The following is a 14316-nucleotide window of genomic DNA, read 5'->3' as shown; positions in this document are numbered from 1 at the left end:
AAACGGTGGCACATTTAGACATTTTCCGGCCACCTTCTTGATTGTTTTCCCCTGCAAATCACTGGGCCCCTGCTTTACCATCTTTCCCAAGTTGCGTTTGCTACATTTCTCCCTCCACTTTTGGTTTAAAGTTCCTTTCTTCTGATTGAATGGAGATTTGACCGAATTATCCTTCAAGACCCCTTCCAATCCTGGGCTTATATGACCAAAAAGACTATAATCAGAGGAATTAAACTGACATGGATTCTAAGACTGGAGGAGGGAAGGGGAGAGGAAGAAAGGGAGAGACAGGCTCTGAATAGGAACACACACAGGCCCTGCCCAGTCAGCTGTGGGCAGCCTGATCGACGGCCAAGTGAGAGTCCTCACCGGGCATGTCCTGGGGAAATGAATTCACTCAGACTTCAGAAATATTTCAAGAAGAGAGTCTGAAGCCTTCATGACTTTGTCCAGTATTTGTTTTCGCTGGACTCTTAACTTAGGCTCCACTGGAGCAGTGGGGACTGGGAAAAATATGCCTCTGCAGTAGGACCGGCCCCCTCTGGTGCACTCTTCTCTGCAAGAGGTTATCCTCTGAACTGCTTCTGACGTACCACAGTAGCCACAGACATGCAGCTTAATATCTTTGGTGCTCTGCTTTCTGCAACCCTGCACGCTTCCCTTTAACTACCATTGATGTCCCTTCTCCCACAAGTCTAGGCAGGATTGTGCACTCACACAACTTGTGGAAGCCCAGAACCTGTGCTGCCTGACCTCCCTCCCTCTGGATCTTTCTTATGTTTAAACTTAAGGCCAGAAAAACTTTACATACGCTCACATTGTTGTCCTCATCACTGCTGCTACTATTTGTAAATGACAATATAATAATGTTTGTAAACTTAGAAAAGACCTCCAAAAAATGGGGTCTGGGAGTTTTTTATAGTGGAACCCATTTTCTTCGTTGGTGTTTGGAAAAGCTGATGAGAATTCTTCCTCTGAGATCACCCTAGGCTGACTGGTATAATTAGTGATGGCAGCAAGAAGGCAGACCCTGGCTACTGAAGCTGGAAGGCTGGAGGAAGCAGACGGGTCTGGGGTCATGAGATGAGCATTCGGGTCGCTGAGACCTTCCCGACTGCAGCTGCGCCTTGACTCACTCCACTCCCTGGGACAGTGTCATGGGTTCCCAGCACACTTGGGAGCAGGCTCTTCTGTCAGCCTGGCTTCTTCATGAGAGCCAGTTGCTTCCCTGATTGCAGCCAAACTCCTGGCTACAGTAGAAAATTCAGAGCCGGGAGAGGGGTACAAACAAACCTGTTAAATGGACAGAAGTCACAGGACCCACCCCAATGGAGAACTTAGTCTCTGTCCTGAACATCTAAAGCCCTCTCTGTTGTGTTGTATAGTCGTTCACTCGGGTCTGATTCTTTTCGACCTCATGGACTGTAGCCCGCCAGGCTCCTCTGTCCATGGGATTTCCCAGGCAAGAGTACTGGAGTGGGCTGCTGTGTTCTCCTCCTGTGGATCTTCCCGACCCAGGGATCGAACCTAGGTCTCCTGCAAGGGAATGCTTTACCTCTGAGCCACCAGGGAGGCCCAAAACCCTTTCTAGCTAGGTTTAAAGTCGTTCTGCCTGATCCCTTTCTTCCTTAGAGCTGAGTTATTAATGCATTTAGCTGCATTAGAAAACCCTACTGATTTTCAATAATAGTTGGTATTCACACCAGGCTGTTTGCCAAGGTCCTGGGATGCAGTATGGGTGGTAGTGAGATGTTTGGTCTCAGGGGGAGACTGCCCGGATTCGAATCCTGGCACCTCTACTTACCAGCTGTGTCCATAAGCAGCTATTTCACCTTGCTAAGCCTTCATTTCCTCATTTATCAAATGAGGATAATATTAATACATACCCAGTAGGGTTGAGGATAATATTAATACATGCCCAATAGGGTTGTTATCAGAACGGCCCATCTAAATCACTTAATACATGACCCAACACCTCTATAAATTCTTTTGTAAATGCAAAGCACTGTGTTTATGTGCCAATAGGAAATATTACTCTCCTCACCACCAACCTGTCCCCAGTTGGTAGATATCAAGTTAAGGCCCAAAGAAGTTAAATATATGGCAGGGTTGTCCAGCATAATGGCAGAGCAAAGATGGATATCTGGGAGGCCTTAGTTTAGTACCTATTAGTCTCTACTGTGTCCAAGAGTTGGTTTTTTTCTTTCTTGCCTTTTATACCAAACAAATCCCCACTCTGATGCTCCTGTGGATTCATTCTGCTACCTTCCACTGATATTAATTGAACACCTGCTATGTGAAAGCATCCTAGCCAGCACTGGACACCAGCAGTTGACATAGGGGCTGCCCTGTGGAACTCTAACTGTAATGGTGACAAAATGCAACCAAATATTTATACCCACACAATTAACTCATAATCAGGGTGTGAAGGCCAAGTACAAGGTACTGAGACCCCATAGACAGGGGCTTTGATCTCGTCTGGGGAGTCTAGAAAAGCACCCCTAAGGAGGTAATACTTTCCCTGAGACCCTGTGGGTGGGGGTCCAGGGTGAGGAGAGCTTCCAGCAGCAGGAATGACTCCCTCAAATCTATGAGCAAAGGAGGACCTCCTGAGGAGTAGAAGAGGGGCTAGTGTGGCTGAAACAGAGTTGGGGGAGGAGCAAAAGGAGGCAAACCTGGATAAGATTCGACCCTGGACACACAAGGCTGCGTACAGAAAATAATGAGGTCTTTGAAAGGGTTTTGCCTGGAGAGTAACTGATGAAATGTGCACTTTTAAAGCACCTGCAATACGGGAGACCCAGGTTCGATCCCTGGGTCGGGAAGATCCACTGGAAGAGGGCACGGCAACCCAGTCCAGGATTCTTGCCTGGGAAATCCCACAGACAGAGGAGCCTGGTGGGCTACAGTCCACGGGGTCGCAAAGAGTCAGACACAACTGAGCAGCTAAGCACACAGCACTTTTAAAGATCACTAACCATGTATAACGGAGAAGGCAATGGCACCCCACTCCAGTACTCTTGCCTGAAAAATCCCATGGACGGAGGAGCCTGGAAGGCTGCAGTCCATGGGGTCGCTGAGGGTCGGACATGACTGAGCGACTTCACTTTCACTTTTCACTTTCACGCATTGGAGAACAAAATGGCAACCCACTCCAGTGTTCTTGCCTGGAGAATCCCAGGGACGGGAGAGCCTGGTGGACTGCCGTCTATGGCGTCACACAGAGTCAGACATGACGAAGCGACTTAGCAGCAGCAACCATGTATAAGGGAAGAAAAACTGATTTGTAGGATGACAGGGGTAGGAATGGAGATACTGATGGATTGGGCTGGGTTGGTGGCAGAAGAGATGGAGGGAAATAAATAGACTTAAGGGATATTTAGGAGGCAAAATATATCTATCTATTGATTGATCGTATGGCCAGGGGTGGGGAGCTGGTTTGGAATAAAAGATGACTAGCTCCATATGGGGCGTGCTGAATGTAAGATTTCTGTGTGAGGCATTCCAAGCAGGTGGTTGCGCATGTGCTCTGGGGCTCGGAGCACAGGCTGGATGCTTCTTGCGGTCCGCCCTCTCATCCAGCTGAGACAAGTTCCACACAGTTTTGGTCCTTTTTCTCTGACCCTGGGCTATTTCTGAAGATTCTAATGCTGTGTTTCTCTGGTTTTTCAGGATTCCAGCCAGGCAATTCCTCTAGTGGTAGAAAGCTGTATCCGGTTTATCAGCAGACACGGTAAGCAGGATTACAGCCTTGTCATATTTGTGCAAAGTTGGGAAGAACTTCCAGGAATTCTTTGCAGAGTGAGAACAAAGATTGACTTCCCATCCTGACGTTCTCAGAAAAGGAGTAAAATCTCATTTGTTCACATAATGTTTGCTACCTCAGAATGGCCACACCTAAACACTGAGTGAAATGTATCATATGTTTTTAACCCCCAGGTGCCTTAGCTAGTAACACACTCCCTTTTCCAGCTTGAGAGTGAGTTTTAAGTTATAGCTATCATGTGGGTAACTCTAGCTGGCCTGACGTGGTCATGTTCGTTTCACCATCACTCACCATCTTTGCCTGTGTTATCTCCCCTGCACTGCCTGGACCATTATGTCACATTGACTTTCTGCAGCAGACTGCTTTGAAACAAGCTCCTTTTATCCTATTGCATTGACTTGTGGTAATATTCAGTTTTTGTTCTGGTTTGGTCTTACTGGTTACGACATCTCCAGAGCTCAGTGAGTCGCTGCCCCTAAACTTGTAGCCAACATTTAGAGTCTGCAGGGGCTGGCTCCTTCTCAACCTAAGTCAGATCACTCTGTCTTTTGCTTGGACAAAGCTGAATCTCATAAACTCCATTCCTCACCAGCTCCTAGGCTGGTTGGACAGGATTTAGGGAAAGAGATGAATTACCAGAGAACCAGTCTTCCAAGTCTAAGAGTGTTTAGAAAGCACAGATATCTGAGCAAGCACCGTGAAGATTTCTAGGAACTGGGCATCAGAAGTTGTTTTCAGATGCTCTGCTGACTAGTTATAGGAACAGTAACAGAATGACCTTGTTGGAGCTAAGGAGGTATGTAGATGATCACGTCTCTTAATTCAGAAGCAACCATTCTCTCTCCCTTCCTCCCCTTCTTCTCTCCCAATGAACTGGGACCTTACTTGGGTTTGTTTTTAGAGTAGTAATTATTTTTAGCATGCTTGACTTATCCTATGCTAGTCAGCTACAGTTTTTTCATATTACCATTCACTAGAAGTACTCTTGCCTGGAAAATCCCATGGACGGAGGAGCCTGGTAGGCTGCAGTCCATAGGGTCACGAAGAGTCAGACACGACTGAGCGACTTCACTTTTCACTTTCATGCATTGGAGAAGGAAGTGGCAACCCATTCCAGTGTTCTTGCCTGGAGAATCCCAGGGACGGTGGAGCCTGGTGAGCTGCCATCTATGGGGTCGCACAGAGTCGGACACGACTGAAGCAGCTTAGCAGCAGCAGTAACACCATTATATAGAGCTATTGAACAATCAGCAACTATTTATCAAGCCAGTTTTATAATTAAGTGTCTAGTGTCTCATGTGATTTATTGAATACTATACTGAGTGAAAGACAGAATGGCTGTCTGGGTACAGGGTGACTGTAAGTGTACTGGTTGTTTATGCTTGTGTTGGCATGGCTGGAAGCTGAGGCCCATGACTGCTGCCCAGCATCACGACAGAGTCCTGAACCACAGATGAGCAGCCGAGAAAAGATCAGTCAATTTTCTACTGAGTGTGTATCACTTTTATACCATCAGAAAGTCGTGAGTCAAACCATTGTCTGTCAAGGACCATCTGTATACTTATTGACTGCTCATTGTATACCAAAAAAAGATCCTGTCCTCATGAGCCTTATATATGTCAGGTGTTGGTGAGGGTCATGAGGAAAAGTAAAACAAGGGGAGGAGGTGGGGAATGGAGCAGGGATACTGTTCTAGGCAGGTTGTTCAGGGAAACCCGTACGTCACCTAGAGTGACACGTGAGCAGTCCTGAAGGAAATGAGGGAGGGGCTGCACGGGTATCTGGGGAGAAGGAACACCAAAGGCAGAGGTCCTTGGCACATACAAGCAAGCACGCAGGATGCAAGTGAGGCTGGGGCAGTGAGTGGAGAGGAGAGTGGCAGGAGATGAAGCCAGACCCCAGTCTCTTAGGGTTTCAGCAGCTAAGGTAGCAGTCTGGGTTTTGTTCTAAGTGAGCTGGGAAGCTGTTGGAGAAATAGGAACAGAATTCTCAGTGCTCAAAATTCTCCAAGCCAGGCTTCAACAGTATGTGAACCATGAACTTCCGGATGTTCAAGCTGGATTTAGAAAAGGAAGAGGAACCAGACCACCTGACCTGCCTCCTGAGAAACCTATATGCAGATCAAGAAACAACAGTTAGAACTAGACATGGAACAACAGACTGGTTCCAAATAGGAAAAGGAGTACGTCAAGGCTTATATTGTCACCCTGCTTATTTAAGTTATATGCAAAGTACATCATGAGAAGTGCTGGGCTGGATGAAGCACAAGCTGGAATCAAGATTGCTGGGAGAAATATCAGCAACCTCAGATATGCAGATGACACTGCACTTATGACAGAAAGTGAAGAAGAACTAAAGAGCCTCTTGATGAAAATGAAAGAGGAGAGTGAAAAAGTTGGCTTAAAGCTCAACATTGAAAAAACCAAGATCATGGTATCTGGTCTCATCACTTCATGGCAAATAGATAGGGAAACAATGGAAACAGTGAGAGACTTTATTTTTTTGGGCTCCAAAATCACTGTAGATTGGTGACTGCAGCCATGAAATTAAAAGATGTGTGCTCCTTGGAAGAAAAGCTATGACCAACCTAGACAGCATATTAAAAAGCAGAGACATTCCTTTACCAACAAAGGTCCGTCTAGTCAAAGGTATGGTTTTTCCAATAGTCATATATGGATGTGAGAGTTGGACTACAAAGAAAGCTGAGTGCTGAAGAATTAATGCTTTTGATGGTGTTGGAGAAGACTCTTGAGAGTCCCTTAGACTGCAAGGAGATCCAACCAGTCCATCCTAAAGGAAATCAGTCCTGAATATTCATTGGAAGGACTGATATTGAAGCTGAAACTCCAATACTTTGGCCACCTGATGCGAAGAACCAACTCATCGGAAAAGACCCTGATGCTGGGAAAGGTGGAAGGTGGGAGGAGAAGGGGACAACAGAGGACGAGATGGTTGGATGGCATCACCGACTCGATGGACCTGAGTTTGAGTAGGCTCCGTGAACTGGTGATGGACAGGGAGGCCTGGCGTGCTGCAGCGCATGGGGTCACAAAGAGTCGGACACGACTGAGCAACTGAACTGAACTGAACTGATGGTATATCCACACGGTGGGAAACTACACAGCTACAAAAAATAAAAATGATAATGAGGAAGAGTTCCATGAATGACCTGGAGAGCTTACCAGGATATATTGTCAAATGGAAAAAAGCAAAGTGCAGGGGAGCATCTCTAGCATGTTGCCTTTCATGTGAGAAAGAAGAGCGTGTAAGAATATAATGTGTCTTCTCACTTCTGCAAGAAGAAATACAGGAAGGATGAATCCAAAAACTAATATTTAACCGATTATCCTCACAGATGGGTGGAAAAGGGTGAGAATGGGACATGGGGTTGAAGTTACATTTCTCTGTTCCTTTTTGTATAGTTTTGACTTTTAGAACTACATGGGTGTTTTCCATACTCAAAAGATAAACAAATATATAAAGCAAAGATGTGGGTAAAACCCCAAATGGAATACAAACAGTAACAAATAAACCTAACTGTGTTGCAAATGAATAACACTGAGGAGATGAGGAAGAAAATAATCTAAGTATCTTTGAAAAGCAGTATTTTGATAACAAGAACTATAAACAAATAATGTACAGTAGTTGGTAATTTTTTTGTCACAATTTTTTTTTTAGAACTAGCAATTCTGAAGCCATTTTATAAGATGGAACAAGTTCCCTTGTGGTCCAGTGATTGGGACTCCATGCTTCCACTTCAGGGGGCACAGGTTCAATCCCTGGTTGAGAAACTAAAATCCCAAAAGCCTTGCAGTGTAGCCAAAAAATAACTGTTGTTCAGAAAATTGAATTATTTCCTCCTAAATAGGGACTTATGGTATTACTGAACTCCCTAAACACGATGGGTAATATTTGTACATGTACATGTAATGGGGATAAGGTCCATAACTTTTGTTAGCCCCCAGAACATCTGTGGTCTACCAGTTGCCAAAATCTGTACATCCTTACTATCTCCATGTTCCCTGGGAGGTGCTAGTGAGCTTCCCTGGGGGCTCAGTGATAAAGAATCTGCCTGCCAATGCAGGAGACGTGGGTTCAGTGCCTGGGTCAGGAAGATCCCCTGGAGGAGGGCATGGCAACCCACTCCCATATTCTTGCCTGGAGAATCCCACGGGCAGAGGAGCCTGGCAGGCCATGGTCCATGGGGTCGGAAAAGGATCGGAACAACTTAGTGATTAAACAACATCAACTACATTCTGCATGCATGCATGCTAAGTTGCTTCAGTCGTGCCAACTCTTTGCGACCCTGTGGACCATAGCCCACCAGTTTCCTCTGTCCATGGGATTCTCCAGGCAAGAATATGGGAGCAGGTTGCCATGCCCTCCTCCAGGGGATCTTCCCAGCCCAGGTAGCAAACCTGCATCTCTTATGTCTCCTGCGTTGCCAGGTAGGAAGCCCACATTCATTCTAGTCCCCATTGTATAGATGGGAAAACCGAGGCTCGCCTGTAAGTAGTGGGTCGGGGTGATCCAGGAAGACTTAAAAGAAGGGAAGGGATGTGAGGAACAATTGAGACTCACTCAGGATGGGAAAACCCCACCATTTTCATGAGGAAGGGAGCAGAGTCACGTGAGCAGAAGTTGGTGTTGTAGCAATCATTTCGAGACTTCTCTAGGAGAGCAACTCTTGGCAACAGCTGGATCCAGCTCAAAATGGAAAGTTTTGTGCTATTTCCAAATAACTTACCCAAGTCTGATTGGCTTTATGCTTTTATGTTAGTCAGCACTAAGGAAAAACGAAACCGGTCATGCAGGTGTCAGCTGAGGGATGTGAGGTCTTACCTGCATTATCATAAAAAGCCAACTGCTTTTCCCCTTCTCTTTCTGGAAACCCACCATTTATTAATGTTCCTACTTTCAGAATCATCATCTAAAGATTCTGTCTGTTGAGCAGGAATACACGCTGGCCCTTCTAAAGCCGGGGTTCTCAAGGGGACGTGGAAACCAGACTGAAGGGGACCTCAGTGTGTCTCAGGCCTGCTGCCTGGTTTTCAGTAAGCTCTCCCACGATTTCTTCTGGTCCTGAGCTTGTGCACCAGATTGGCTTGTCCTTAATGTCTAATCTATCAAAACATGCCGGGGTGACCCTCTGTCAGCAAGCTGTTGGCTCCGCCAATGACACTGAACAGCCTGGTCCCTGAGATGTCAGTTCCTTATATTTTACCGTGGTTTTGACGAGTCACTGAGTATGTGACTGTTTCTGTCAGAAACTTACTGTTCATGTTCTGTGTCTACACAGTATTATCTGGCTGTTAGGCCCCATTGGTAACTACTGTAGTGCGGTACTGTTACTTTGGGGTCCTGACACTGCCTGCCATTCTGATTCTTCGAGGGATAGTCTGGAAAGTCCCCTACAGTAACAGACAACTTCAGTCCTATTACACTCGAAATAATTAAATTCCCTGTGCTTACTTCTTACTGTTGCTTCAGTTGGATTCAGAATTCAATCCTGGCCAGTGTGGTTTACTCCAAAGTAGATAGAATTCATTCACCCTCCCTCATCAAGAGGGGAGTCCCAAAATAGTGGGCAAAATGTAGCATTATTCTCTTTTGTTTTCCAAAAAAGAAATGTGTTTGAGATTCGAAAGTTTCAGTGGATCATGCAATAAGAGCAGGACTTTAATAAAATGCCCAAGATTGAGCCACAGGGCTTTCGAGAAAAACTAGACAGAGCTGATACGAGGAAAGACGCAATTCAGTGCAGCCCCAGGGCTCATGCTTCCTGGATCCACCCCTCTAGTTTTGAGTTGCATGTGTGGGGCTCTCGATGAGCCATGTCCATAGTCACACTGACAAATGAGATGCCCGCCCGCCCTGCACTTTCACTCCAGTAGGCCCCACAAGCCTGGTGTTAAGGAATGAGTACATGATTGCAGCCAGAAGTCCTAGTTTTGTGTCCTGACTCTGGGTCTTATCATCTATATAGCCTCAGGCAGGTCATCACTTATCAGTCCTTTCTTCTAGAAAATGGGCTTCCTGGTAACCCCTGCCTTGTGGGCCTATAAGCGCATCAGCAGTCACCACACACGTTAATTTTCCACGCTTAGTTTTACTGCAACAAACTTCAAAAAGACACAGTTTTTGCGCACACTGTTCCAGTGTGGTGTTCAGGAATGCTGCCTTTGAGTCAGGCTGCAGTGGAGGGCCAGTAGCTGGCACAGCGCCTGTGACGCTCGCTGTGGACTGAGCGCCTCTTTTTTGCTTATCTGCTTTACAGCAGTGCATTGCTCTCAGGTGTACAGCAACGTGATTCTGTTATATACAGACATATATCTGCTCTTTTTCAGATTCTTTTCCCATGTTGGTTATTACAGGATATTGAGTAAAGTTCCCTGTGCTGCCCAGTAGGTCCTTGCTGACTATCTCTAACAGTGTATATATATTAATCCCAACCTCCTAATTTATCCCTCCCCCCACCTTCCCCCTGTGAGTCTCTGTTTTATATATAAGTTCATTTGTACCCATTTTTTAGACTCCACATGTAAGTGTAACATATGATAATTGTCTTTTTCTATCTGAGTTAACTTAGTATGATGACCTCTGGGTCTATCTGTGTTGTTGCAGAATAGCATTATTTCATTCTTCTTATGGCTGAGTAATATTCCATTGTGCATACATACCACAGCTTCTTTGTCCACTCCACTGTTGATGGACGTTTAAGTTGCTTCAGTGTCTTGGCTATTATAAATAGTGCTGCGGTGAACATTAAGGTGCATGTATCTTTTTGAATTATGGTTTTGGGGGGATATATGCCCAGGAGTGGGATTGCTGGATCATATGGTAGTTCTATTTTTAGTTTGTTTAAGGAAACTCCACACTCTTCTCCATTGTGGCTGTACCAATATATGCCCTCCCTTTTTCATAAGTAGTGAGAGCACTGTCGCCTAGAACAGCCGAACAGCGTTAGGATAGCTGAGGTACTAATTATGATCTCACACGTCGGGAAACTCTGATCGTGTCTAATGGCTTGCCTGCCATGCTCCTGGATCATATCCCTGATCCTGGGGGATAAGGAGGTGACAGAAATCACCTCTCTACTTTGTGGGTGGGACAGAGAGGCAGAGGCTGGAAAAGGAACCTGCTTCACAGACTTGGTCAAATCAGAAATGGCGTAGACGACTCTTCATTTTAAGCCTCTGACTCAGTACTTTCTTTCAGCCAATGCCTCGTATTCATTGCAGTGACCTCTCCACCATCCCTGTATAGGCTTTCTCCTCTGGCTTGAAGAAAAGAGACAGGATGCTTAAATACACACTGGCTGGGGGAGATGGACACTCAGCTAAGCTTGGCGCTGTGGTTGTGAATTTGCTTTTTTGTCTCCTTGATCACTGTTCCCTGTCTTTCTAGGGCTACAGCATGAAGGAATTTTCCGGGTGTCAGGATCCCAGGTGGAAGTGAATGACATCAAAAACGCCTTTGAGAGAGGTGAGGAAACAGCCTTAAAGATTAGGCCAGACATTTGCCAGTCCCCTGGGATAGTGGCTCCACCCTTTCTTCCCTGAGAGGGACCCAGAGTCAACAAGCCAGCGTGCCTCCCTCTTCAGCCCAGCCCCTTCCCTCTGTAGACATCCTCCCCACCCGCCCTCCCACATGTGCAGGGAGACGCCGGGGGCGTCCCAGTGTCCCCCTTGCCAGCCCCTCTATTCCCGCCTCTCTCCTGCAGACAGTCCACCCTAACCCAAGAAGCTAACCGTGATATCTGGGCATTTTCCGGCTGTACCTGGAACCCTTGGTGGCAGGGCAGATGCACCTGTTCACATAGCCCATTTATTATCTCGTGGGCTCTTAAGGTAGTGGGCAAGCTTTGGCAATTTCCATGCCTGTAATGGAATATATAGGTTCAATTTGAGGTTGGTCCCACCATTAAATCTAATTACGTCTGATAGGAAATGTTCCATGGGGAGCGCCAGCATGATCGTTCTCTTACAAGTAGGTGTGCTTAGTTGCAGGCTGGGAAGGAGGAGAGCTAGTCAGAGGGGCTGGCCTCCTTGGCCACGTCTCCCTCCCTTTGGGGCTCAGTCCTGGCCTGGCCCGCTTTCATGATGCTTGGGAGAGAGCCGGTTGCCGTGTCCCTTCCCTGGCCCATAGGGAACGTCCCTGAGCTAGTGTGGCACACGCAGTTTCGCATTAATGGTCTCCTGTGCCCTGATCTGACCCCAGGGCCCCTGAGCCTGAGCCGCCTTTGCTTTTTCTAGTCCCTGGTTTCCCTGCTCAAGGCTGCCGTGCTGAGCAGAGAGCTGAGGGACTTCAGTGAAAGCTTGAATAGGGCACTGCTTCCCTACCAGCTCTGCTTCATCCTGCGTGTTTTTACCCCTCTCACTCTCTCTCCTTCTTGGGGGAATTTCTCACCCTTAGGAGAGGACCCCCTGGCTGGGGACCAGAATGACCACGACATGGACTCCATAGCCGGCGTCCTGAAGCTGTACTTCCGGGGGCTGGAGCACCCGCTCTTCCCCAAGGACATCTTCCACGACCTGATGGCCTGCGTCAGTAAGTACCCAGACCACAGGCTCACTTCTGGGCCGGAGCACCTTTGTAGCAACAGGAACATTTCCAGGTTTACAGTATTTTTTTTCTTTTCCTTCTGTGAAATTTCTCTTCCTTGTTGTAGGGAAGGAAAAAGAGTGACTTTTCAGGAAGGATCTGGACCCCAAGTCAGAACTCCTGGTTTTTCTTTCTGATTCACTTTAAACTATTTTATTTTGCTGGGCTTTATCTCTCTTAATATGTTCCTATAGAAAATACAGTCCTTTTCAGCCATTAGGAGCTTATACATTAGTACTTGTGCTTTTCATGATACAAAGGGAGAATACATGTGTTACAAATATTTCCTGCTTGTTGCTTTAAGTATGACATGACTTATCTGTGAGATGTGTTAATATGTATTCTTCTAGGAATTCAAGCCCTCTGCACGTTTAAAAGTAGTGATACGATATTTCCTCAGAGAGTCTCTACTTTTCTTTACCTAAAACAGGTATCTTAGAATTTCTCTGCCTCTTACTGTAAAATTTGGGGCTTGAAAAGCTGCTCCTGGCCATTTATTATACTGGAACACCCTCTCATTTGTTGTCCATGGAAACCTGGATTAATATTAGGTCATTCTGAGAGCAGACTCCATTGAGATAATGGTTCCAGAGGCTGGAGGAGGCAGTTCCTTTAAATGAAGAAAGGCTCTCCCCCCAGATCAGTGAAGGTCTTCATCCCCACCCTCAACGCTCCCGCCCCCAGTTTCCAGTTTGGTTTAGTACATCCCCTGAGAGCTCAGGAAGCCAGCTCCCTTGTTTTGTTGACTTACCTGCCGTTTGTGGGACTCCTAGTGGACCTGAGTTCCGTGGGTAACTGAGGAGATGCACCCCTCACGTCTTCACATCTCCTTCCAGGGCGGGGCCTGGACGGAACATGCTAAGAGAATGGGGGTTAGTACAGGATAGTACAGGGTACCTTGGCTGCCCAGTCCTCCCCTCGAGGTGTGCTCCTGATCCAGTATCTCCCACTTCATTTTCACGGAAAGGCTCTCATAGAAAATGACAGTATCCACGTGGCACAATGAGAATGTGGGAAAGCGGGCCCTGGGGAGGTCTGGGCCTTGGGCCATACCTGGAGTCAGGAAGGCTCTCCGGTTTTCTCCCAGTATCACTGCTCGCACGGGGGCCTGCCAGTTCTTGCCTCTGGCCACCTTTTGCCATCCCCACTGTAGATAAGAGAGTGGGGAAGAGAAGCCAGACTGGTCCAGGGGCTGAGGGGTGTGCGCGTGGAGCGGGCAGGATGGGACCTGGACGGCACCCACCCCACGCAGGCCCTCCAAGGCTGGGGGACAGTCACAGCCGTTTCTGAGCAGCTCTTTATTTTGGTGTTTAATAAGAGGGTGGCAGATGCTGTGGGGAGCTTGCCCAACCCTTCTGTGCCCAAGGAGCAGACATCTTAAGTCCTGCCCCAGCGAAGGGTCTAGCACCCCACCGCCAAAGCCCCACCACGAGGAGCCCCTCACACTGGCCCAGTTCTGTGTGGGCTGGAACTGGCTGCTCTCTGTTGTACCTGCTGTGAGTCAGGGCCTTCTGACCACTAGTCCCTGGGATCCCAGTGGAGGGTAACACATGGCTTTCTTCTTTCAGCAATGGACAACCTGCAGGAGCGAGCTCTGCACATCCGGAAGGTCCTCCTGGTCCTCCCCAAAACCACTCTGATTATCATGAGATACCTCTTTGCCTTCCTCAATCAGTGAGTAGACGTCCCTGGGAGCAGCTGATTGGCCTTGGCTTCGGCCAGTGAACATTTATGTGGGGACCTATGTTGATCCCTCCAGACCAATAAATACTTACTGAACACATGCTGGGTGTGGTTTTAGGATGTAAAAATACATTGTGAAATAGAAACAAAAGCCTAGATATCATTTGGCTCATGGTCTAGCAGAGGACACAGACAATAACAGACACATGAGGTAGTGATAAGTGCTTAGAAGAAGAATAAAGAAATGCAAGTGAAGGGTCAGG

At 47.0% G+C, this 14316-nt stretch overlaps 1 protein-coding gene across 5 annotated transcripts in view; it reads left to right on the top strand.

Moving 5' to 3' along the window:
- The window catches only part of SRGAP2 (SLIT-ROBO Rho GTPase activating protein 2), a 255522-nt gene that overhangs the window by 215241 nt on the left and 25965 nt on the right, over positions 1–14316 (top strand). For all 5 annotated transcript variants that reach the window (XM_040262944.1, XM_040262943.1, XM_040262946.1 and 2 more), the window contains exons 14-17: positions 3673–3733; positions 11174–11251; positions 12182–12316; positions 13939–14044. In XM_040262944.1, coding sequence (XP_040118878.1) covers positions 3673–3733; positions 11174–11251; positions 12182–12316; positions 13939–14044 — 380 coding nt within the window. The remainder of the gene's footprint in view (positions 1–3672; positions 3734–11173; positions 11252–12181; positions 12317–13938; positions 14045–14316) is intronic.

This window comes from Oryx dammah, unplaced genomic scaffold (genome assembly GCF_014754425.2).
Source record: "Oryx dammah isolate SB20612 unplaced genomic scaffold, SCBI_Odam_1.1 HiC_scaffold_21, whole genome shotgun sequence".
NCBI classification, from domain to species: Eukaryota; Metazoa; Chordata; class Mammalia; order Artiodactyla; family Bovidae; genus Oryx; species Oryx dammah.
The sequence above is the reverse complement of the archived record's forward strand: the minus strand, read 5'-3'. Positions and strand labels throughout refer to the sequence as shown.